Consider the following 26,157-nt stretch of genomic DNA (forward strand, 5'->3'; position numbering starts at 1 on the left):
TTGTGGGGTGGCTGCAAAAGACCCCATTTGTCTTGCTGTGCTGTAAAGCAATGTCATGTAATAAGTTAAAAATAATGATCTTTTCTAGGATGCAGAGGGAGGAGACTGCAAAGAAATCAGTTTTTCCAAGAAGGAAAGATGAATTGCTTCTTTTAGGGTATAAGGCACCTTGCACCGAGCATGAGTGAAAAAAAAAATAGTTTAGCTTAAACTACCTGAAAGAAAGCTGCTGCTTCTCATCCTTTAAGCATGCATTTAGTCATCCTGTATTAGTCAGTGTAATTACAGAGGTTATAGAACAAATTCTAGATAGTAACAGTGTTGAAACGTACAATTTAAGCTTAAAAAGTAGTTTATTTAAATTAGATTTCCCTGCAAGTTAAGAGAGCCCCGATCTGATTGTCAGTTACGGCAATCAGACACTGCTGCTCTCTCAGGGCTTTTTTGGTCTCCCCTGCTTGCTTTCTCATACCACTCTGGCAAGCTGCAACAAGTGAAACTCCACCCTTCCTACAGACTGGGGAGAATGAAATGCATAAACGGCGACTGCTGGCAAGTAAAATGAGGGTTTCTGTGAAGGTGCTTGTCTTCCAGACAGCCGCTGGTGTGTAGCTGAGAAAGGGGCGGGATCCTTTGCAAGTAGCTTGGTTGTGATTTGCTGAATACATAGACTTTTCCCCTTAAAATCCCAGCCCTCCCTCTCTCCCAACCCCCCCTCACCACCGTTTTTCTTCCCCCCCCCTTTTTTTTTTGTTTTTTATTTCTGAGAAGTTGACTCGCGGCTGCTTTTCGGCGCGCGCGTCACTGTGATCAGATCCCCGGTGCCTTGCGCTGACACCATGAGTTCCGAGGCCGATGAACCCAAGGAAGGTATGGTTTTTAACTGTTTTTCGCAGGAGAGGAAACGTACGCGGTGGCGCCGCTTTTGTGAGCGTGGAGGAGAATTTCCTGCTCGCTTTAGCTTTCGGGTACTGAAAAGCAGGGGGAGAACGCCTTGGCGAAATCATCCGAAGTCCTGTTGCTTTCGCTGGCTATGAAGTGACCGAAGTGTTGGCACCCAGGAATGTCTGTCTGTGTCTCTCAGCAATGGTAATTTACTCACAGATGGAGTGGTAATTGACAGAAGCGGTGTTTCAAAACACCATCAGTAGAATATCGAAAGAGGAAGAAATTTTTTTCTTTGTTTTGTTTTGTTTGGAAGCAGTGTATCTTTCAGCAAAAGTGGAAGTTGCATGGGGGAGAAGTGAAAGGTCGTTATTTTGGGAATAGGGTTGGTGCCACTTACTTCCCCGGCCGAATGAGGGTGCATGCATGTGCGTGCGTGCGTGCATGCCTGTGCGTGTGCTAAAGCTGAGAGTGCCAAAGCTACGCCGTTTCATTTACCCTTTTAGAGTGGAACGTGTGGAGGAGCTGGCAATGCTCCAACAAAAACACAATTATTCTCGCGTGTTGATTAGGAAGGGGGTGCGAGCCAAAGGAGGACAGTATGGAGCAAGAAGCAGGGGAGGAGGAGGAGAGCAATTTCCTGGAAGTGCCTATATACAAAAGAGCATTTATACAGAAGAGGGAACAGGGTACTCGTGGGGTTATACACTAGATTTCTTAGAACAGAATTTAAGTTTCATGGTTATGAATAGCCTTTAGAGACACTCAAACTTGCAGAGATCTAGTGTGGCTCAGAAAAATAATCTAAAAATCCCTAAACAGTTATCAGTAAGGCAACTTAATCATTTTGTATTTGGTGGAAACAATTTTCAGCATACTTCAGATGGTTTTCCTCTCACACTCTGCAGCTTCCTTCACTTGAAGAATAACATCACCAGACCTCTGTGTGCTTACTTGCATAAAAGAGTGTTTTGATATGCAGAAAAGTCAGCTTGGACTGAATCAAACCTAATGCTAATAATGCTGGTAAAACTTGGTTAGTAAGGAAGCACGATGTCCTATATAATAAGAATTACAACCACCCTCTCTGTGTTTTTGTCTTTCTTCTTGTCAAATGGACGTGAACTAAAAGGCATCTTTCCTTTTTTATTGTTTTATTGGTTTTTTTTGTTTCCCAAGAAGATTCTGTAGGACAGATTTATTGAAAAGCAGAACTGAAAAAAAAAGTTTCTATAGAAACTGTTTGAAAAAGATAATATGTGAATAAGAACATGGCAATATGGGTATCCTCCCTCAGTTTTATAGAAGGAGAGATCATTATCCGTGACACAGCATGACTGATCCTCAGGTTTCACATAGGAAACTACAGACAATTTACCAAGTTGTCTATATTTGAAATGTAGTCTTTTTGTTTGTTTGTTTCCTTAAAGAGACCTCTTACCTTTTAGATGACTCAGATTCTTAAGATCCTCAGAATTTTTTTTGGCTTTCTGTGCATTTATTTTGAAACAATTGGAGATGCCAGGATCTTCATGCTGAAAAAAGCATTTTCAATGGGTGTGTGAGACAGGGAAGAAAGAGTAGGTTTTTGGTTAGTTATTTGGGGCTGGGAGAATGTTTGGGCTTGATTGCCCTTTGGTTTTTATAAGTTCTCATGGAAAATAAAATCAGTAGCAGTTGTGGACACTGAGAAGGTTTTTGGTTGGTCTATAAATGTATTCCTGGTAATACACACTCATATGTAAAGGAATAATTTAGAAGATGCATGAGGAAAGGAGGATTAGTATGTATATGAATGAGTAAAGACTGGGATCAACATGCGAATATGTAGAATATATAGATTTTGCATTATTTTGCCTAGTCTGACTGAATATGTCATGAAAAATCACTGTTAAAGTACTAAAAAATATGGCCACATACAGGTGGATTTGTAGTGGTCCAGCATACATGGCCTAAGATGGGCATTCATAGTCTTTCAACTAACTGTCTCTGTTTCAACAAGAAACTGCGTTTTGCATAAAGAAAGTTGATGCTTCACAAATTTAAACTGAATTTGGAACTCAGACTTTTGACACTGAATATATGTAATCTTTTAAGTGATTTACAAAGGCCAGGGATGGTGGTGATGGTAATTTTTTCCTCTACAGTGCAAGACTGAAGGTCACTTTAAAAGAGAAATTGTGATTTACCCAGTGAGGTCCAGCCAGGGAATTAGTAGGTAAAGGTCTATAACTGATTTCAGAAGGGCTATAGGATATTCTTGGACAATTATAAAATAGTTGTTTTACCAGATTCTGTAAATTTGAAGGCCAAAGCTAGCATTGAAAGGGTAGTGGTTAATCTGATATGTGCTAAAAGTGAAAAGAGGAGAAGGTTACAGAAAAATATAAACTTTTAATATTGTTTGAAAGCAAATACTGATTTTTTTCTATTTTCCCCAAAGCAGAGATGATCAGCTGGTCAGGAAAGGATCACTTGCCAGGACATAGTGACGAGATATGCCCTGAAATTCCATTGCAGTTTCCAGGTGTGACTCAGATCACATGTTGGAAAATAAGTCTGAATGAAAGGCAACACTGAAGGCCCAATAATAGTGTCAAACATCATGTATATTCTGACAATGATTTTACGCTGAAGTGAGCATCATATCACATCCAGATGCTCTGTACAAGTGAATAGTGGTATTTAGACAACATTGGGATGTCTATAAAAGTAGATTTAGTGGGTTAATATGGATTATTTCTAAAAAAAATGCATAACAAGATAAAAAAATCTTCGGTTTTATTACTGAAAAATGATCTATACCCATTGTTGAAGTGACAATCAAAATCAAGGACAATTTTGGATGCAGAACTTGTCAAGATTTTATTTTTTTAGAATTAATCAAATAAAGATTGAGTCTTTGACCTCACATCTTAAGTTTTAGCAAGAACTAGGAGTAAACAGTTGTTGCTGGAAGATAGTAATTACTTAATTGTATTTTGTACTAATTGCTGGAATATGGAGTATGCAGCAGTGTATCTGGGCTTTCCAGCTTCTGCATTTGATCTTGGCGTGGTCTGTGTTAGAGTGGTAACATGAAACAGGTTTTTTTTTTCTCCTATCATGCTGCTTCGTAACATTAGAACAATCTTTGTATTCATCTGTATACCACAACACCGGGGTAAAGATCTCTCTGTGTGTTGATGTGTGTATAGCATCAATCTGTACTACATTTACAGATTCCAGCTGTCATGATATAAATAACCCTGGCTCCTTTTATTGTAGTTTTACCCTGGATGAAACAGAGCATGGTAAAGTCTGGAAGAAGACTATAGCATTCAGCTACATGGCATAATTTCTGTCTGGTGTTGCATGGTGGCATGTCATGTACCAAGGAAGGTTTCAGGCTGTTACTTAACTTTATTGCTTTCTGAGATTTGAAGGAAACATTCTTAATGCTGTCATATTAAAAGTACATATCACGAAAACATAAGTGCCAATACTGGTTAAAATTACTGTGGTGTTAATGGGTTCCTTGCATAGTATTTCTTCAGTAGAAGGAAACCAAAATTTATGTAAAGATTCAAAAAAGTTTTGATGTATATTTAGAAAAACAGGAGGAAATAAAGCCCCAAAGAAAAAGTAAAATAATAACAGATATCAGAGTGAATGTAATACACAGTCTTATGAAATGATAGATATTGTGTTACAAACTCGGAAGCAATGAGAGCCTGTGTTACACCTTTATCATACTTAGCTTTAAGTATCATGTTTCATGGGAGAGAGAGAGAGAGATCTCTGCATTCCTACAAGTGCTCAGAGATTTTTTAGACAAAATTAGTATTTTTTAATCCAAATGAGATTACTGAGGAATGAGCTCACCTGTTTTGTTCCTTTTAGAGCTCAGAGCAGAGGCATAGCAGAAGGGCTATAAAATCGCAGAGCGCTCACTTGTTTTGAGAAGTCAGTACTCCCTCTTGAAAGTAGTCATACATTTACTTTGACATTTTGCAATCATCTCTCATTGTGTGAAAGTGTCCAGGGTAGAATCATGTTTATTTTACATGACAAATTTTCTGCTCTTGTGCTCTTGCAGGCCACTTTCCATCCAAAACGTCAATGGGGAGTCCATAACATATAATTGTCCATCCCACTATTTCCAAATCTGGCATGTTAGAACCTTTTATACTTGTGTCACAGTGAACAGGGAGATCCAAACTGTGCAAGTAGAGCATTATCCTTACACATACTGCATCCCCCCTGCCCCCAGGACTACAGACTGTGGGCTTCCTTTATCTTACCTGTTTTTCACCTACCTTCTCTTGTCAACACAATAATTTCAGTAAAACGTAAAGGCCGGTGAAACGGGGACCCTTTGTTGAGAGTAGTCTGAACAATTCAGTTCAGGAACAGGAAGAATCATCTGGCATCAGCTGATGTGTCAGAGATCCCGAGCAGTCAGTTTGAGGATTTTTTTAATTCCATGGATAACTTCTCTAATGCCAATGAAGAGAATTAAAAGATTAGTGAGATCATACATATCATGTATGCAGCTCTATAAATCAGAGCAATGATTAACAATTTGGCATTTTGTGTAATCCCTTCTATAGATTTTTAGAAATCAAGATTAGTAGGACAAGCTAAAGGTAAAAAGATATCACTTTAGTAAAGAAGGAAAAAAGGCAGTAAGCTAATGAGAAATTAGAAAGGAAAGATTGTTACTAAGTGGGCACTGTAGTACTCTGTCACATATGCATGAGGAAAGGACTGCTAGGGCAAATGGTAGAGGTGGAAGGAAAAGCAAGAACTCCATAGCCTAATGAAGAAGGAGCACTAGGAAATTTGGAGGAAGTAAGACTACAGTACATAAGCAAGTCAAAACTGCTATGTTTTTTTTAATGCAGTTTGAAGCATTGTACATTTAATGAAGCAAGGAATTGATGAAGGGCTTTGAGGACAGGAATGCAACTGCTATGGTTTGTAGTACAGGTGCTGCAGCTCCATCTGGATGTGGGCACTTGAATCTCTTGGTAACAGTACTGACTTACGGCCATTAAACCATAAGACACTGCAAACAGCTCTGCAGCTCTCCCCTTAAAAAGCAAAAGAATGCTTGGGTTTCTTTTCCTGGCCAAATTAGGGTAATCTTTAAGGTAACCTATCTGTGAATGAGTTAGTTGGCTACTCTCAACGCCGCCTTCTGCAGGCTCAGAACTGAATGTGTGGAACTGGTGTGTTATGTTGTATACTACATTTGGAAATTCATATAGAGTAGTTGTCTTCTGCAGAACACTTTGTACCCCAAGTGCTTAGTAATCTCTTCCTTGTGGAGCTGAAGCAGATGAGGAAGCTAGGTGGTAATTTGAGCAGAGACCGCAGGATAAGCACTAGCTGTAGCTGGTAGGTTAATTAAGAGAATCACTGAAACTCTTAACAGGTTAATCATTTAGCTGTGATTGTTGGGTTGAATGCTAGATTGCTTTGAGAAAATTCCATTAATATAATTATGCTTATGCAATCAAATCTTTTAATCCATAGCAAACTGCAAGACTCACGTGTTTAATTTCAAACGAAATACAGTCATGTGAGCTATCTGGTCCACAGTGAGAATCACAGATGAACTGCTGCTCCCTGACTGACAATCTTCGTGACTGTTTGCTGGACTGGCTTCAGTTGGACTCTGAGAGATATTGGGAAGCCAAAAACTGAACAACAGTACTTCATATATAGTAAGGTGGTACTTTGTTTTAAAATTCCACCCGTCTTTTTCATGTTACAGAAGTAACTGTTGTATCAGAGACTTAGTTTGCTTCCTGTTATCTGTTGATGATGGCAGTTGCTACATTGTAGTACTTCTTAGGCCCTCAGGATATTTTCTTTGAGGAATTTGCAAAAACTACTCTATGTGGTAAATGAGAAAGAGGTTAGAGGTGAGGGACCAAAAGTCAGCGAATCTTTTGAGAACTAGAAGTATCTAGGTAAGTGTCGTGGTTTAGGCCCATCAGGGAACAAAGACCACGATTAGCCTCAAGTACCGAAGAGGCTGAGAATTGCTCGAGGGCAGGGAGGGCTTAATTGCCGCTTAAGGTTCAGGACAAAACAGACCAGGCCACTCGGTTTGGGGAAGAAAACAGAAAAATAATTTAATGCAACATCAACTAAAACATACCCACAAAAACCCAAAACATAACCAAAACGAAACAACACAGAGGAATACGTCAATGAAGAGTCCAACCAGCCTTTTTAAGAACACCTTCCCGCCACACCTCCCCTCTTCCCGGGCTCAGAGCCCTGATCCCGGGGTTTTTACCTTGCCCCTCCCTGAACGGTTCGGGGGGGCAGGCAGTGGAGGTCTCAGTCAGTCTGCTCCCGATAGCTTCTGCCATCTGTCCCTCCTCAGGACGGGTGAACTCCACACCAGTCCTCCCTGCGAGTCCGTGGGGTAACTCACACACACGGCAGCCCTGCACGGGCTGCTCCGACGTGCACCCAGTCCAAAGGCTGCAGCTCCTCTCTGCCTCTCGTGTGGGGCTGCTCTGCGGCCCGCAGGCTCTCCAACACGGCCTGGGCCATGGCCGTCTCCCCACACGGTCCCTCGCCCGTCCGGGCTCACTCACATGGAGCTGCTGGTGGCTCTCAGTCCTGCCACGGATCTCCACAGGTTTCAGGGGCACAGCTTGCATTCTCGCCACGGCCTGCAGAAGGGTCTCCGGTCTACTGCTCCTCCTTCCTTCCTCCTCTGGCTGAAGGGTCCGCGTGGTCGCCTCCATCTTGTATCCCTCTTACACCTCCTGACTCGCATTCCAAATTCCCGTCCCCTAAATAGTGATGGCAGAGGCGCCAGATTGGCCCAGCCAGGCCGGAGGTGGGTGTGAACCCAGGAGCCGGGGGAGAGTCCGCAAACTCTTTACCGGGTCTTCACTGCAACCCGCTCCCCCTGTTACTAAGCCAAAAGCTGCTCCTTGCTAAACCAGAACAGTAAGAGAAGGGCCTTGCACCTATGTTTGGAGAGATTGTATTCTTAGTATTATTTCCAAGTATAGCAACAGGCTAAATTATTGACTTCTAAGAATAGTTATTTGTTTTGTAATACATATGCCAGGGATAACATAAAGAAAATGTAACACTCAAATACTAATTGCAATTTTTTACTCAAGAGCACACATTTTTCCTTTCATCAGTAATGATTTTATCGTTGGGCCAAATCTTCTGTCAAGTCTGACATTTTTGTAAGTGTTATTACATACAGCTTTTTTGGGTGTGAATTGTTTTTCCTCCCCCTTCCTCAGACATTTAGAATATCTATAAACACATTCAGTTAATAAATAACGTGCAATATAGATTTCATTTGCTTTATTTCAACTCCTCAGACTGCTTTTTTTTTTCTTACAATTCGATTACAAAAAATGGTAAGAGGAGAGTATCTCATAAAGACCTGTGAAAGACCCACTGATTTTATGCTGCTTTATGAAATAACTTCTGCTTTTCTCTTTTCCTACATCACACTCAGTAGAAGAAGTAGTAGGCTAAAAATAGTTTCATCTATATGTTTAAGGATTAACTTTTGGTGTTGTCTTATCAGGTAGATATTTTATGTATCCAGTATTAGTACTGTCAGTAGTGATAGTTGCTATGTGTGACTTTGTCAGAAATCTTGAATGCTGAAACCTATTGTTTCTACATTAATAAACAGAATAATTCTGAACATTAGTCTTACAGATATTAACATTAGTTTGGGGCTTTGTGTACTGTGGGAAATCTGGAAGTTACAGATTTTCACATTTTCTCCATCAGCATCAGTAGATTTGCCAAGTTACTTGTGTTTTATACTGATAAGTGTATGCTTTTATGGACATATCTCCATTATGACTACTGAACACTGTGAGATTAGCGATGCAAGTGCAACTACCAGCAACTTGGTTCTTTTAACTATAACATTGGCAAAAGCACAAGCCTTAAATCTGCTGTGAGTTGGGCACAGTCTTGTTTTGAGTAAGGAGAGAAACTGGTTAAACCACCCTTTGCATGTTTCATTCTACATTCATCCTTTTGAGATGTTTTCTCATACGTTTTACTTTTCTTCATAAGATTCCCTGCCTGGGTTGGGATGTAGTTCAAATCAGTTTCTTTAGTTGATTCTCTGCCACAGTTCTAGTTTGTGGCTCATTTCTAGTGCTCGATTGGCTAGCAATGAGAAGTAGAGAGCTGGCGCACAGCCTGGGTAGCTTGGGATCCAAAGTCTTCACTATAGGTCTGTTTTAGCAGAAGCTTTGTAGAGGAGTGGATACACACTATATAAACTTTTTTTTTACTACCTTTTACTGAATTTAATATGTATATTTATACAGATTAGTAATGAAAGATCAAAGAGCCTATTTTGCATAGCAATAGGGGAAACCTGCACTTAAGTTTGCCATACAATGTACAAATGTTGGAATGTCTGCAGAAGAGTCCTGTTCCTGCTGGCACTTTGCAGTAATGAGAATAATCTGCAGTGAAGTGGGAGTTAGTGTTTTGTTTGTTTGAAAGTGTTTATCCTTGAAAGGTTTGTAATTTGAAATCCAGGAACATATTTTAGAGATGTATTGTATATATCTATGAAGGTCAGAAATTGCAGGTTTCTCTAAGGCATTGGTAGCTGACCTGTGATTTCAGAGGGCTTCTTAAGAGTGTGGTACCCTGCCATTCTATGATTCTACCCTTGATTTCGAGACTTGATTTTGCTTCATACAGGAATTAGTAAAGCATTGGATCAGTGGATGTGCAGACAAGCTTCCACTTAAGTCACTTCACTGAGGTGTGTAGGAAATTTTTACTTTGAAAAATCCAGGTATTTAATTGTTTCAAAATGTAAAAGCTTTCATGAGATCTACTTTTGCTTTTACAGTGTTCACTTTACCAAACTATTTTACAAAGGTAGTTCTACTTTTAGAAAGAAAAAAGAAAAATTTGGTTTAATATTAGCAAAAGCAATTAAATGACACTGGTAAGTATTGGTGAATTGGTGAATATTTCAGCTACTTAATCCAAGGGCTACTTTTCCTGGAAAACAGAAAATGAATGAATGTTTCTTTTCACCTAAAACCATTTGTATTAAAATATTCACTGAGAAATAGTCACTTAGAATTTACTTAAGAAGCTAACAAAGAACTTGAAACAATGAATCATAAATTTAAGCAGCTGTGAACAGAAATAATGGATACTTCAGGAAGAGAAAAGAGTAAAGTTTGGCTCTGGTTTCTACGTCTGTGGCAGATGTCTTCACCAAGTTCACAGCCTTGTCCTCTGTGCTGGAGATAGGTTTAGAAGACTGTGATGCAAGATATCACTGCCCTGGATGTATGTTTAAACTAACCTTTGTTTGAAACAAGCAGTTGATACTATATCAATTGAAAGAGATGTAAATGATTGTGGATTTAGATGTTGATTGGTTTGTAGTAGCTTATTAAGTGATGCTATGCAGTATGGGAGGAGAGGATAGCAGTAACAAGGTGAGGCAAAGAGAAATTGCTGATATTTTTGTTTCAGTGAAACAGTGTAATCAAACTATTTTGAAATTTAGTTTGGTAGTGTTTATTTTCACCACTTCATGCCTTTCCTTCTCCCAGTCCAAATTTTCATTCATTCTTTCTTTACTTTTTTTGGATAAAAATCCTGAAAATCTCAAGCTTCAACAACCTTTCCTGGTGGATATCCTTTTGTAACTACTCAGTACTGTTCATCTCCTACTTAAAAATACTTTTTGATGCCAGTACAGAGTAAGGAAGCTGGACATTTAAATTCTTCAGTAGTAACCAACAGCTGTAAAGATCAGTGCACTCAGTATACCTTGCCCTGAGGAGTGAACCACAAAATAGATGCAGGTTTTACAGAATCACAGAACAGTTGGAGCCGAAAGGGACCTCTGGAGACTGTGTAGTTTTAGTCAGTGGTAAATATATTTGCAACATTAAATATCTGAATATCTGTAATATCTGCTTGCGTTTCATAATCTTCATTTCAATGTTGATATTGAGTGCAGTAACCAGACACCTAAGAACTGAGTGCTCTGGGAATCACTGCTGCTTTTTTTTTTTTTTTTCCTTTATCTGGCGTGTACCTGTGGCAGTCTTCAGTGTCTCAGAAGTTTCTTTGGAAGGAAGAGACAGAAATAAAATTGGGGGATGTGGTGGAGAATAGATGTAATTTAGTTTCTCAGGGCAAGATACAGGAGTAATATATATAAACAAAGTGCAAGCTAGCAATCCAGCCTTCTTTCAACATTACACTGAAAGAGAGCAAGCAAGAGACTCCCATCCTGTCTGCAAGAAGCAGGCAGGATAGCATACAGATGAACATTGACAAGAACAGAGAACTGGAACTAGAAATACAGGAAAAACATCATTAACTCCTTTTAAAGCCATTGCAAGATCATTCACAAGCCTTTCTGTCATTTGAACTCTCTGAAGCCTCTGCTATGGCTTTCTTCACATATACTATTCAAAGTATATGTCTTTTGCATTTTGACAGCCAGGTTGCTGCCTTGTCTTTGTAATTGAGTTCCTTGTTCCTCTTTTGCCATATTACCATCTTATCTCGACCTTCCATTTTGTTTTATTTTTGCTACATGTATTTCAAACTTCCTCTTAACTTTCCCCTCTACCGCTATGTCAAATGTAAGTATCTCCAATGGATTCAAAGTTTGTGAGGCCTGCTAGACTAAGCATTTCTCCTTCTGCATTTCAAGCCAGAAGCTCTGCAGTTACATTCTAGGTCCTGTTCTTACAGCTAAGTTGGGTTGTTTTGGTTTGGTTTTTTTTTTTGTCAGAAGACATTCCTTTTGCCAGGATAGTTGTAAGTACAGTTAGATGCCACTTTTAAAGCTTTAACTTTTGGTAAAACATTCCGTTTTAATGGCTGTGTTATTTTACTGGAAGTGCTGCTTGGGTTAGGAAGCTTAGCACTGCTGCCTTGCTGTAGTTTGGTACACATTTCTAGGACTGGACAAAACAAATGACTGTACTTGCTTTCCATTCACTTGATCAGAAGGAATGACCCAAGATACACTTCATTTTCTAAGAAAAGATTTATACAGTATTGACTGTGCATGGACATCTGGTAGATACAGGCGAACTTGATGTAGCCTTGAAATGGGCAACAGCTGAAATGTACAGGCTGCACATTTAATGCCACAGCACCTGTTGTTACATTCCAGCACCGATAACAAATGGTGGTGAAGAAGTGAAATACCAAGTTAAGTTCATGCCCCTGCTCTGTGTGACTGCCATTTTCTTCATTTAATAACCAGCATATTTTGAAGTCTGCTTGTCTAAAAGCAGTCATCAGAAGTTAATCTGATTTTTCTTTATCTTATTGAAGCTGCACTGTTGATGAAAATGCATGCAGAGGCTCTAGGAAAAAAGCTTTTAAGGAGGCTTTTTATATTTTTTAATCAGCTTCAGTCAATGCATCATATGATGCACAGGGTGGCTGTGGGAAGCACAGGCATGTAGAACCAGAATAACTTGTTGGCACAGTCTGCTCTCATGGGACTGCAAAACTCTGCACATACATTCGTGTTGGAAATAGCATCTTTCTTTGCCGCACTACCCAGAGTTAACCTCCAGGTGCCTGTTTTGGCAGTTCTTCTCACCTCTTAATCAAAAAAGTGGGTGTTTATTTGTTTTTTTTTTCTTTCTTTTTTTTTTTTTTCCCCAGCTAGAAAGTTGGTCATCTTTTGCTCGTGGTGAAGTTTTGGACATTTTAATACAATAAGGCTAAAATTAGATAGCAACTTGGTTTGCTTTATTCTTGATATCTCCAAGGGGCTGTTCAGTCTAGAAAAGAGAAGACTGAGAGAGTATCTTATTAATATTTTCAAATATCTAAATGATGGGTGTCAGGAGGTTGAGGCATCCTTTTTTTCAATAGTATCTAGCAAGAGGACAAGGGGTAATGGGGTGAAGCTGGAACACAAAAAGTTCCATTTAAATATAAGTAAAAACTATTTTACTCGGAGGGTGATGGAGCAGTGGAACAGGCTGTCCAGGGAGGGTGTGGAGTCTCCTTCCTTGGAAGTCTTCAAGACCCACCTAGACATAGTTCCCATGCGACCTTATCTAGGTTGGCCTGCAAGGGGGTTGGACTAGATGAGCTCTAAAGGTCCCTTCCAACGCTACCATTCTATGATTCTATGAAAATCAGGAAACATATAACAATATCACAAGCATTTCACAAACATATTGACAGTGACTTCTTCAGCACTTTACATATTAGAAACAGGTGTTCCCAATGGTGTTTACTAGCTTTCATTTTCTCTCCTGTGTTCCTGCTGCTGAATGTATGCTCAGTTTCAGTATGAGCATGCAGATTAGACATACTGTGTATGTCAAAAAATGCTTGATTATCCAGATTTCTTTTTCCTAAGTTGCTTGATTAACTTGCTTCACAGAGACTTCCATCCTCAGAACTGACTTTCAAATCCAGTAAGCCTGCTCAGGCAATATTTGCCATGCATTAGGCTTGGCTTCAGACTGGGTATTTTTTCTTTTGAAGGTCTTCCAGTGTGTTAAAATTATTACATGTTGCATGAGTAACATTCTCATACATAGTGTGCCCAGTTGGTAAAGATTACACTGAGTGAGAATTTAGTACAATTTACTGTACCTATTAAGAGAACTGGAGGCAAAGGTTACTTACCTTTTGAATGAGTGCTTTGTATGCATTGAAAATTTTAGTTTGAACTATTTTTCTAGTTAAAATTTATGTTCTTACATAAATCTTCCTTTTTAAAAACATGGTGCCAAGTAAAATACTTGCTCTTCTAATAAAGATCTCATGTATCTGAATTAAAAAAAAAAAAACCCACAGATGTATTTGGAAGAAATGAGTACTATTATCAGGCCCTTGTTTTGGTTGGGTTTTTCTTCCTTCTTCTGTACTTAACTGTTTACCCTCTGAGTTTCCCACTAGCTGATGGTGTTTGTCCAATCTGTCTGCCCTGTTGCAGTCCTTTTCTCAATAAACTCTGTGGTCTCTCTTTACCTCTGCCATCAGCCAGCTTAGAAGTTGCAGAGCCCAATATCTGAGGTTGGAGAATGAGAGATGTTAGAGCGCTGTCTGGTCTTGTGTATCTGGTACAAACTTCAGTTTTCATCACCTTTTGAAAAGCCAACAAGTGAACAAATGCTTGTGAATGCAGAGACCAGCCAATACACTGAATGGGAGGTCTGGGGACTGCTGTAAATTTTTAATGACTTCTACATTGCAAGGTCTTTATCTCTGTTTTTAATAACATGAAATTTAACGTACCTTTCACCTAGGAAACTTTAGATCTCTTAGACACGAATCAAAACCCTGACTCTACTGTTTTTTTTAAAAAAAACAACCCAAACAAACCCCCCCACCCCTGCCCCCCAAACTATGGAAAGTCATACTTTGAAACCATGACTCACTCACTCAGTTATTTAGAAGAGGCTATAAATCATGGTGGTAGCTAGAAAAATAAGCTTACCTTATTTATCTCTGAAGAATTCGTAGTCTGTATCCTACTACCTAGTTTTTAATCTTATGTCACGTAATAAGTACATTGTGAAAACTGTTCAGCCTTGCTAGCAGAGTTATGACTCCATTTCTGTCTGTTCTGTACTTCAGGACTTCTAGCTCTTGCAGTTTATCGCCATTGGAGCATTACCTTAGTGGAGTCATGTGTTTGTATATGAAGTCACATATTTGCACTCCTCAGTGTATTTGTTTTTTTAATGTTTCTGGCCTTTATAATTCCTAAAACAAAAGGGTAGTCCAGTAAAGACCCAGAAAGCAGAAGGCACAGGAAAAAGTTAAAAATCAATAATTTTTCTTTTTATCCCTTAGTAGGTGATCTCCCAATTTTGGAGGTGCATGACTCATAGTCACATACACTCAGAGAGGCAGTGCTGTCAGTCCCACTCAATTTCAAGTTTCCTCCCTCCAGGGAAAAGATGCTCTCTCATTCCATCAGTTTAACTGAATGACACAATTCATACGGCGTTATGGGGTTTTAGCTGTAGCTCTTGTCACAGTCCATAAAGAGATGGACAGACCTGTCCACACAGGGTGCCTAGCAGAAAATCAGTTCCCAGATTTCTCAAAGCTGTGTAGTGCAGTCTCTTAAATGCTGCCTGAAGCACCTGGTCGGTGCTGTCTCATTCCTCCAAATCCCATCTAAGTGTTCTTTATGCCTTGCCTCAAAACCCCTGGCACTGTTGGACCTTGTGCCTAGCAGGTTCTAGTGCAATACATGGTATGCAAGTGACTAAACTGAGAACTGGGTCTCACGCAGCAGCATTGTTATAAATGGCTTCACAGTCACATTTTCTCTTCCACTGGGATTGTGATATCAACATATAGAGTATGTATGTTAGAAATGCAACTTCTGTCAGAAAGCTCATCTCTTGACTTGCCCATGGAATTTAACATGGTTCACTGGAAGTTTTAACTGAATGGTTTTTTTGCCTGGCTCTTCTTTTATTACAATAAGGTTAAAAATACTCAGTGACTCATGTATTCATTGTCAATGTACATAAGGTAGAATACACTCAGCTGCAAGTGATGTTGAATCTGCCACCTACTGATCACTGCAGAGGGACTGTACAGAACATAATCATGTTTATTTGTATAGATTGCACAGAAAATGGCATCTCAATGATTTCAAAGGGGTATATGATACACTGTTAAAAAATGAAATGTAAAACTCCATATGAAAGAAATCGGAGCTATAAAAAACAGTACTGAGAAAAAACTACCTGTGAGATTCTTAAAAATAGTGGGATTACCTGCCCATATTCTTGGTCTACAGCAAGCTACCAGTTTAAATGCAAGAATGAAACCTGGTCAATGTAATAGGTCTGGTCAGAGATTTATACATCCGAGCTAAATACTGCAATTAATTACTTAAAAGATGACTAGATAGAATTTGCCATACAAAAATGAGACAGCTTTAAGCAATGAGTCTGCTTTAAGCACTTGTCTACATGTGGATTTACAGGGTTGTTTTCAGTTTCTTGCAGCAGATATTGTAGTCAGAGGTTTGAAAGGGGGATGCACTGCTCTTCACATTTGGAAGGTGTTGCTGGTGACCTTCACCCTGTGAATGGTGAGCTAGGCGTCTCCAGTACATGTATCTACTTTTGCTGATACTAGGTTAACGTGTTCTAATTTCTTCTTGACACTTCCCCTGCATTTTCGAGTCACAGGACCTTTCTTCTCCCTGGCTTTCTGCTAATTGTACCAGTTGTCGGTTAGCGGTAACGGCTCCTGGTGTTGCAGTGCTGGCTCAGCAGTGCAATTTCCTTTCGGCTCTCTTTTCAAGGAAGTGAAACCACCGCGATGTATATTTGCATTCTGAGGTGCCAAAAGAAAATGAAGCACTTCAGGCAAGAGAGAAAGGTAGCTGAGTAGAGCTGCTGTTACACTGAGGGGGAAAAACCCACATTCACTCCGTGATAGCTTCTGACAGCGTTTCAAAGCTCATGATAAAACATGTGCTGAAATTAGCAGAGTAAATAAGACTCAGGCCGGTCTTCACCTTGGGTATTTTGCCTCTCTTTCTGCTGTTAGCCTTAACAATTGCAATTCCACTTGATGAACAAGTAAGTAATAACTTTATAGGTTTTTAAGGACATATGTACGTTTATCTGAAGGAGGTCTGTGATCTTACTGCTTAAACTCAGTTTTATTTAAGCAATTGACTGCAAACATATTTTAGGTCTTTCTACCATTGGTAATGAGGAGAAAATCTGACTATAAAATACAATCAGTTTGCAAGTTCCTTTTTTGATTGATTGAAGTATAAAAGTAGGACATTTATGCATTTAGCAATAAAATTAGAACCCATGTAATAACATATTAATAATTAATCTGACTTATTGTGTATTGCAAAGCAAATTAAAAAAAAGGCAATGCTGGGTAGGTTTTGGACAGTTGGATTATTTTAAGACAAATGCCATTCAAATTTTAACATCTCTTGTAAGTGAGCAATTCCTGTTTTGCTTACCTATAGTAATTACATGTTGAGCTCCAGTTTGTCAAATGTTAAATTATGTAATGTAAAGTGAGTTTACTCTAAAATTTTTAGAAAACTGCCATGCTTCCAGTTTCTTGAAATTGAAATTTAACAGATTGGTACGTGTAAATTGTTAGAACCATATCTGAGTGTTGTGTGACTTGCGGAGGCAGGGTGCACAGATTTCTGTTCAACTATAGTGGAGCATTCTGTGTGATACAGTTAGTATTTTATAAGAATACCTAAAGACCATGGGAAAGACATTTGAAGAATACATATATATTGCATTGTGGAGGGTTTTGTCTGCATATTTATGGAAGATACTTTGAAATGGCAACTGCTGTTAGTATGAACACCTAAATGTGTTTGTGGAGTGTCAGAATACATGAGCAATCAGTAAATTGGAAGGCTTTAATAAAGTTATGAAAGAACAATTTATATTCCTGTTTTGGAGGAAAAGAGCTATCTATAGGACTTCATAAAGCTTTTTCTGTTGGGTTGTAGTATTTGACCACTTTTTGAAATATTTTGATCAGTTTTATTTGAATAGTAATGGTTGCCATTTTGTATTTAAAACCGTAAGAAGTTAATAAATTATTTTCAGTTCAGATTGTCTGCTTAGAATCTTTAACATCTTCCTATATCGTTGTGGTTCAGAAACATGCATGTGTGTCTGTCTTGAGATCTCAGTTCACAATGAGTCCTTTTGGTTTGAGAATGTCTTCATGTAGTAAAGTGTTTCAGTTTTTTTTGGGTTTTTGGTTTTTTGTTTTTGAAAGTGCTCAAACACTCATGCTTCAAAACAAAGTAGAGGTATGCACTGAAAGTCCTAAGAAGCAGACCTGCTTGGAAGTTTCTGAGCTTGTTACTAAGTTTCTCAAAAGGTGCTGCTGAAGAAAAATAAATGGATTTATGTCTCAGATATCCTGAAGGGCAAATTCCTTCTATTTTCTGGAACCCCAGAGGCACCTTGCTTCTGAGCACACCCATCTGCCCAAATGCAAACAGTTAAGAGGAAACCTTTTCCAAACTCGAGGACTTAAAATTGAGTTTCCAAGCCCTGTGTTTGCAAAGCAAACCTTCCATATGTGAAGTGAATGTAAACAGATGAAGCTTCCCTTCAGCCTCTCTGAGACCTCAGGAAAACTGCAAAGAGTCATCTCCCAGACTGGTCAACCTGGAAATAGGAATTCAAATGGAGGAGGTGCTGCAAAGGGAATGTACTGTAAGTAGTTGTCAGTAGCAACAGAACATGAGTTGTAAGAACAAGTTTAACAGAACAAGTTTCTGAAAGAATGTTTGAGGGCTTCTAAGTATTTGAGGAATTGCAAACCAGTTTTGGCTATTTCTGTGTTAAATATAGAACACAGAATCTGTACTTGCTTTCCTTCTGAAAACTAGCTTCTTCAAATTGCATCCAGAGAGTCTCAGAATTGTTTGCTGACAACGGACTTTTTTGTTTGTGTTGTATTTTAAAATACATATATGTGTAAAATACATTACATAAAAATGTAATAGATGTGTGGGATCTGAATTCACTGAAAAAGTTTTACAAGAGCTGATTCACTGAGCTGTCTCTAATTGAGTAGCAGTGGTAATTGTCATGACATTGGGAGAGTCATTGTTTCAAATTTCATTGCTTGTGAGAAACAGATCAGATGTACGATTCATCCGATCAAATAGAATGGGTTTACTGCCCCAATTTGAAATCAATTCAATCCATATATAGAGAGATTTTTAAAACATTGTTTAACAAGTTCTGTCTCATTTTGTGTTTTCTTAAAAGTAAACCAGTACAAGAACATAAACCTAAAGACAACAGAGTTTTAGGGGTTGAAAAGATAGAGGTTTCTGCAACTAAATACGTAAGTTTGTACTATTTTTGTGGCAGTTAGTAGGACTAAAGTGAACAGATAGACACAGAAAGATATCACAAATTAACGTCCATAGGATGTCTGTCATGAAGTATTGGCTGCATACTTTTTTTTTTTTCTTTCCCCAGTGGCCACAGATGTCTTCAACTCCAAAAGTCTGGCCATTCAGGCCCAGAAGAAGATCCTTGGAAAGATGGTGTCCAAATCAATAGCAACTACTTTGATTGATGATACAAGCAGTGATGTTTTAGATGAGCTCTACAGAGTGACAAAGGAATATACACAAAATAAAAAGGAAGCAGAGAAAATAATAAAAAACCTCATTAAAATAGTCCTTAAATTGGCAATACTCTACCGGAACAACCAATTTAATCAGGATGAAATAGCGTTGATGGAGAAATTCAAGAAGAAGGTTCATCAGCTGGCTAAGACTGTGGTCAGTTTCCATCAGGTGGATTATACCTTTGACAGGAATTTTTTGTCCAAGCTGCTAAATGATTGTAGAGAGCTACTTCACGAAATCATTCAGCGCCACCTAACTGCAAAGTCACATGGACGTGTCAACAATGTGTTCGATCACTTCTCTGATTGTGAATTTTTGGCTGCCTTGTACAATCCCTTTGGACCTTATAAACTCCATTTGCAGAAACTTTGTGATGGTGTCAACAAAATGCTAGATGAGGGGAACATATAAGTACTTGTTTTAAAGTCGACTGCTTATGTATTATTAGTAGACGGAACACTGTTGATTTATGAAGGAATAAGGGAGCATGCAAAAAGGTTTTTTTTACTTTATGACAAATATTTCCAAATATTAAATTGATTCTTTGTTATGAACTATCTGTTGCTTTTCACAGTCCATCTGGAAGAAAGACTGTTTTTTACCATGCTTTGCCTGCAGAAACAGCTGGATAAAGACAATAAAACAGAAGAGTCTAAACAGAGTAGAGTCTTGCAAGGCAGATATGCAAACCAAGACAATATGCTGTCAGACAATACATGTCTATCATAGATTTACAGAATTATTTCTAAACTATCAGATTCCAGTAATGTTAGTAACAGACTATAATGGTGATGGTACACTCTATAATTTCTTTGGGTTATTTGTAAAATACATATATTTAACTCCTTTATTACCTTTTATGCTCTCTGCACAGATCATAGCTCTCTAACATTGCCCTTATGGAGCATCCAGTTTTACATAATACCAGTGATGCTGTCATGTAGAATCTTAACAGGCTTGTTCATCTCCAGCTCAGTGGTGAAAACTTCCTGTCTGCAAGTCTACTGAATGTAGATCCTTATAGAACCGCACAGATGCTTGCTTCCTTGATTAAATGGGGATTATTTGAGGAATAAGCTACATTAACATAGCCTAACTGGGGAAGAGTATTCCCTAGAAACTGCCTGCGGTACGTCATTTTCATTCTGCCTATGATAAGGTAAAACACAGTGACTTACGTATTCTCTATTATAAATATCCTTAAGATAATTAGAATCCTACTTATAGGTCACAGTTCCTTTTGAAAAGATGTGAGTCAGTAGAATTTGTACACTAGGCTGATGTATGTGATGATGTGAATTCAGAAACCGTGATCATCTGAAAATAAATTCCAGGCTAATTTGCTTTGTGTACAAAATGCAACTAGAAACAGAAATTAACTTTATTGATGTGTTATATAATATTTAACTATTAGAGAAATGGAATCTCGAGTAACTTTTTTTCTTCTTTTCTCCCTTCCTGCCTTCCATCCTTCTTTTTGTTCCTCAACTTCTTTCTGCCTTGTAATCTGGGGATAAAAAAATGTGACTTTCTGGACACTGTAATGTACTTAAATGCATGAAGTTAATACATTTCAAACATCTGAAGACTTTTTGTTAGGAAGCATATAAAGAATTTGCTGTTTATTTAATTGCCAGTGTTATTGCTGTTTGCTGTGTCCTTTTGTTTTGATGAGTAAACCAAAGAATATTTGCACTCTGAACTTTTCTCGCTATTTTTTCCCCTTTGTTGCATTGTAAATGGTTTGACATCTGGCTTCAGCAGTAGTTGTGATTATTTTTGTTTGTTTGTTTTTTCTTTGAGAAAATTTACTTTTATTCATGTATGTTTGGTCACTTATCTCTGAATATTCCCAGAAGGGTGCCAGAAATGTGACAGAGAAATGTGTTTCCAAAATGTGAGCTCACTTTATACGAGCCAGTAGTGTCCAGCATCACAAAGAAAATCATGCAAACTGTAAAACAATTTGTGATGCATTTGCTTTTTCTTTTCTTTTCCCACCTAGGAGAAGAGAGCTGTTTTCTTTCCCAATTCTTCTCTCTGAGGGAAGGATAAAAAAGGAACTTGACTTCTATAAATTGAAAGAGTTTTCTTTAGAAATCATATTTCAGAATCATGTTCTGATTCTCCAGAATAGCATAGGTAACAGTTTCTGAAAGGAGGACAGGACGGTACCTTGTTTAGGACCAGGTGTCATATATGCATGTGCTGTGTAAATCACGAAATATTTTCATCATACATGACCCAGATTATTTTGACTGCTCAAATTTTATTTTTCTCTGGGACAAAAATTGCTTATAGTGGGCTTTGCACACTGTTAAAAGACACCTAGTAACATTTATATGAGCCATACTGTAGTAAAATTATGTATATTTACAGTAATACAGGGATTTCTTACTCAGTTGCACTATCTGGCCATTTACTTTTTAGAAGTGAAAATTGCTCATGGACTTAGATTTAGCTCACAATCCAGTTACATTCTTCTAAGATGCTGTAACAAGAGTTCTTGTCTGGCATTCATTATAGACAATTGAATTCTGTAATCAGGAAAAAAAAAAGAATTGTACTAGATTTCCAAAGACCTACCTTTATAAATGACATGACATAGCACTGAAACTGTATACTTTTGCAGTTGATGGATTTTCCTGCAGCATACATTAATAGTGGCTTTAAGAATAAAAATTCAGAATTTTTCCTTGTAATACACTTGTCATATTAAAGCATCAACGCTCTAGCAGGAACTTGACACAGTCAAGAGTTTTAAGAAAGCTTACAGTAGCACTGTGTAATTACAGATAGGATAATGCCATTAATCTGTGCTTTAAGAGTGTTGCAACACAGTGTTTTAATAGAGTAAAAATTATTAATATCTTAAAACCCAGTCATCATGGATTCATTTTACAATAGGCTTTTAAATCTCAATACTGTAGATCTGTCTGTCATATCTGTAATGTCCTTTCAAAGTGTAGTTAATAGATAGTGCCTAATGCTGTAAAAATGTACATTGGTGAAACTGAGGAAGTTAAAACTAAATTTACAGCCTTCTAGAGGCATTATGCAAGACATATCAAACACCAAAGAAAACAAGATGTAAGGAGGTTATCATGGCCATTTTGTGTGTACCACCTTGAAAGGGAATCACTAGCACATTTGCCCACCTCTTAATTATGCTTATATTTATGTGTAACCACAGACAAGCAAAAAGACACAACTTGATAACTTAAAAGCGTTGTTCTTAAGCTCACTTAAGATTTATTTCCTTTTCAAAGGTACAGAGATTATCAGGAGTCTACAGGAACTTGTGAGGATTGTTCTTTTTTCCTCTATGGGAACATACCAAATCATGTGGTTTCTAAAAAAAGATTCAACCCCATCCTTAAAGCAAATTCCCGTAAAATAAAGGAGTGAGGAGATGGCCAATTGCTTTCACACATATTTCCCTAAGAAGACTACATTGTCCCAAGGAAGAATCAAACTGATTTTGTTGACAAATGTAGCCATAACAGCTGTAATGTGACTATTTAAAGGTAAGCTATAACCCAAGGGACTAGAACATCCTTGTTTTCATGGTCTGATAGAAAGGAATCCACACTACGTGTAAGTCTGTCGTTGTCACAGATGACAGAGTTATGAGAAGTACAGACGGGTAAGTTGCATGTTGCATGGGCTTAGATGATCTCTGTGATGGAGAGTTCACCATCTGGTGAAATGGTACCATATTTTTGCTTTGACCTTACACGTTCTTCCTGCCCTTTTGAGCAGCAGAACTGCTCTTCAGACAGGTCTGTTCCTTTCCTACCACTTTGCCATTGTGTATGCATCTAAGGACAGCAGTAGATAGAATATGACACCCTTTTCAGTTAATTAAAACCCACAAAAACAACAAACACAAACTAAATCCAGTGCTAAGTACCATTTTCTTGGGTTTTGTTTGTTTTTTTGTTTGGTTGGGGTTTTATTTAAGTTGAGATCTGAAAGAATAACCTATGTCTTTACTTAGTTGTTAATACTGTTTTGAACATGATCTATACCCCCATCAATATAGTAAGCGTTTAGCTGTGATTTCAGTACATGTGCTTCTAAGTCTTAAAAAGGTAAAAAAAATTAAATTAGTGCTTTTGAATGCATTACAGGGGATATACTTTACCATAAACATGAAATGAAGATTCCCATTTGCATAACCATTTGCAGAGAAACCTTCTTGTTAAAACTGTTTTCCATTTGTGACTTTGGCAGGTCAGCGAACATTTGTGGTTAAGTGGCAAACATCTGTGCTCTGGAAAAAACAACCGTCAGAGGAGATTACAGTGGTCCAGAAAGTTCTGTGATATCTTATTTCAATGTTTCACATATAAATGAAACTGCTTTTGGGAGAGGAAGCTTTCCTATCTATCTTAAAAAAAAACTGCTACCCAAACCCACACTGGGGCTCCAACTCCAAAAGTTTAGACTAAGTAATGTTATTACTTATTTGTAATAACATTACAATCCAATTTGTAAAAGCAAATCCTTGCATCTGTTCTTACAGAGAAAGAAGTTCTAAAAAACTAATCCATACGAAATTCCTAATCTGTTTGTGCTGGAGTTTACATACTGCAGCTGAAATGATACTGCAATTTTGTCATTCATATCTCTTACCAGGTCATTCATCTTCCCTCTATGAAAATAAAGGTGTAGGATCTCCTTACAGGCTATGTCTAAGAGCACTCTCTGTTATGATAGTATTTGGTCTATATTATAAATCAAGATATCTTAAACTCTCTAGATAGAGTTCTGGTTTCCAGTGTTAAAGCTGGTACTTTTTGGCAGAACATTCCTGAATCAATACCCATTCTTTATTACAATCTTGTGAAATACAGGAACTGACAGTGTATCCTCTTAACAATCTGTACATTCCTACTGCTATCACACCAGCAGTTTCTGAAGAAACATATCATTTGGCATTTCTTTCTATTAGGGAGTAAACTGAAAAGAGGCAGCTCATAGCTAGGATGTTCCATAATTACACAATATGAAGGAAAGAAGCAGACTAAAACAAGAATAATGGAATATGGAGTCACATTACTTGTCCAGCTTTCCCAAGTAACCAAAACATGTTTGCTATTATTTGTTTTCTCCTCTGTGGGAATATCTGTGTGGTAGGTGGAAGACAAAGGTGGAGCTTCCTGCAGTTACTGCGATTTAGATATAAATGAATTTTACCATCTCATGTAAGACTTTCCCCTGTCTGGTCTAAAAACCTTAACACTGAATTTAGAAATCACACTTTCCTTTGGCTTCATGACCAATTATTCCTGTTTCAATTTGTATTAAATTCTTGGGTTTCAAATGTGTTTTTACAATGCACGTAAATACCATCTGAAACAAAATAGAAGTCAGACTTGTTCACCATATCTTTCTTCCTAGATACCTTGTTTTTTCCTTCAGTCAGTAAGTATATTTTGTGCTTGGAGAATTGCTTTGTTGTAATTCTGAAAGTTTTGATAAATGCAGGTTGTTGCAAGAGAAAATTGTTGGCTTTTCACCCACTTGTTCTCCAGTTCCTGCTGGCACTTTGTTTCAGAGTATCAGCCTTACTCATATTTGAATGTAGCAACCTAGTAGTCTTAATTTGCAACACATTTATGGAACACTTTGAATTACATGTTTCAGAATTCATTTATTGTTGATTGTTCTGGTCAGGCCACAACTAATAGTGGATGAAAAAATCTTGTTAAATTTAAGTCGTGTGAGTTTTTTTTAATACAGAGAGTATGATGGTGTAGATGGAAAAAAGGAGCCCAGGCAGGGCCCATATACCACCAGCCCTTGTAATTAATTTTTCCTTTTTGCATGGGAGTTGCAATGCACCAGTTCTACTCAACAGTGGAATGGTTTTGAAAAAATTATTTGGCTTTCTTCAGCAGAATTTAGTTTCATTTCATTTGAGGCATCTATTTAAGTATCAGGACTTGGCTTGGGTCCTGAGAAGAATGTCCCCTGGCTGTTGAGTACCATTAATTAAGGGTTCTGGTGGCATGAAAGGACAGCCTTTCCCCATTCCAGAAGCACTTTTCCGATGCTTTCAGTTTACTCCACTGGCTGGACTTGAGATACTGTGGGTTTTTTTTTTTTTCCTTTGTTTGGGATTTGCTTTTATTTTGTGGAGAGTCAAGAACTGCAACTCTATATCATCTGCTCAGCCTGCTAAGAGACTGCAGAAATAAACCAGACTGAGATAGTCCTTTGAGCTGGGGTGAGGGAATGAATATATTAGTCCCAGGACATGACACGAGATCTGCTGTTACTTTCAAGAAAGCTAGTTCTGTATCTCAAGCATCTTGATAATTCAGCAACAACAACAACAACAAAAAAATGATCTCATCCTTGAAACTAAAGTGAGTCTCCTGGCCCAACTGAAAAGCTGTCTCAGTTACAGGCTACCTGATGTGTTTTCAACAGTACCGACACTCCCAAAGGTACATTTGCTATGCTCTCATCTCAGAAAGTATTAGGAAAAAGTGGAAAGGAAAGCTCAGCACTTTTCTGGAAGAAAGGGCTGTGATCAGACAAGGATCTCATTGCTTTGCCATCCTCACTGTGATAAGGTCCACTGCCTACCTTAAGCATAGACATTTGACTTTGGCTAAGTAAGACATGTTTAAGCTTACAGTTCCAGTGATACTGCAACCTACACTTTATCCCAAAGCTAGAACAGAGAAGCTCATTCTACAAAACTCAAACGGGGAAGGAGGCTTTTTACAAAACAGCATCAATGAAAAGCAGTCTTTGCTACTGCTTGGAGCTGAGAGCTGACTAAAATTGCTCTTTACTACAGGTTGGGGAGGAATTCTCACCATAGAATATAGTTAATCTGAACCTGTGGTGTTTGGCTTTAATTTACATTTTTGAGGTCATTGGGATGGAAGCTATTGGAGCAGCTATTTCTGAGAGTCAACTGGAAATCTGCTGTTTATATGTGCTGTTGTTCACAGTGCTTCTGTAAGATTGAGAGTAAAAATTCTAGAATATCCTTGGTGGCAGCTTGAGAGAAAAGGCCATCCTAGGAGGCACAATTTAAAAGTAGCTTATCTGTGGTGCATGTTTTCTGTTTATTAAAGGAGCTGCCTGGA

At 38.1% G+C, this 26,157-nt stretch overlaps 1 protein-coding gene across 5 annotated transcripts in view; it reads left to right on the forward strand.

Moving 5' to 3' along the window:
- TNFAIP8 (TNF alpha induced protein 8) overlaps positions 1–20,813 on the forward strand; it is a 61,919-nt gene extending 41,106 nt beyond the window's left edge. For 2 of the 5 annotated variants that reach the window (XM_062018178.1, XM_062018181.1), the window contains exon 2: positions 18,891–20,813. In XM_062018178.1, coding sequence (XP_061874162.1) covers positions 18,891–19,456 — 566 coding nt within the window. In that variant the 3' untranslated portion in view covers positions 19,457–20,813. Of the gene's footprint in view, positions 1–778; positions 871–16,201; positions 16,476–18,083; positions 18,114–18,890 lie in introns of those variants that run through there. The other 3 variants (XM_062018176.1, XM_062018180.1, XM_062018177.1) reach the window with 3 other exon arrangements.
- The last annotated feature ends 5,344 nt before the right edge of the window (positions 20,814–26,157 follow it).

This window comes from Colius striatus, chromosome Z (assembly GCF_028858725.1).
Source record: "Colius striatus isolate bColStr4 chromosome Z, bColStr4.1.hap1, whole genome shotgun sequence".
In the NCBI taxonomy this organism is placed as follows: domain Eukaryota; kingdom Metazoa; phylum Chordata; class Aves; order Coliiformes; family Coliidae; genus Colius; species Colius striatus.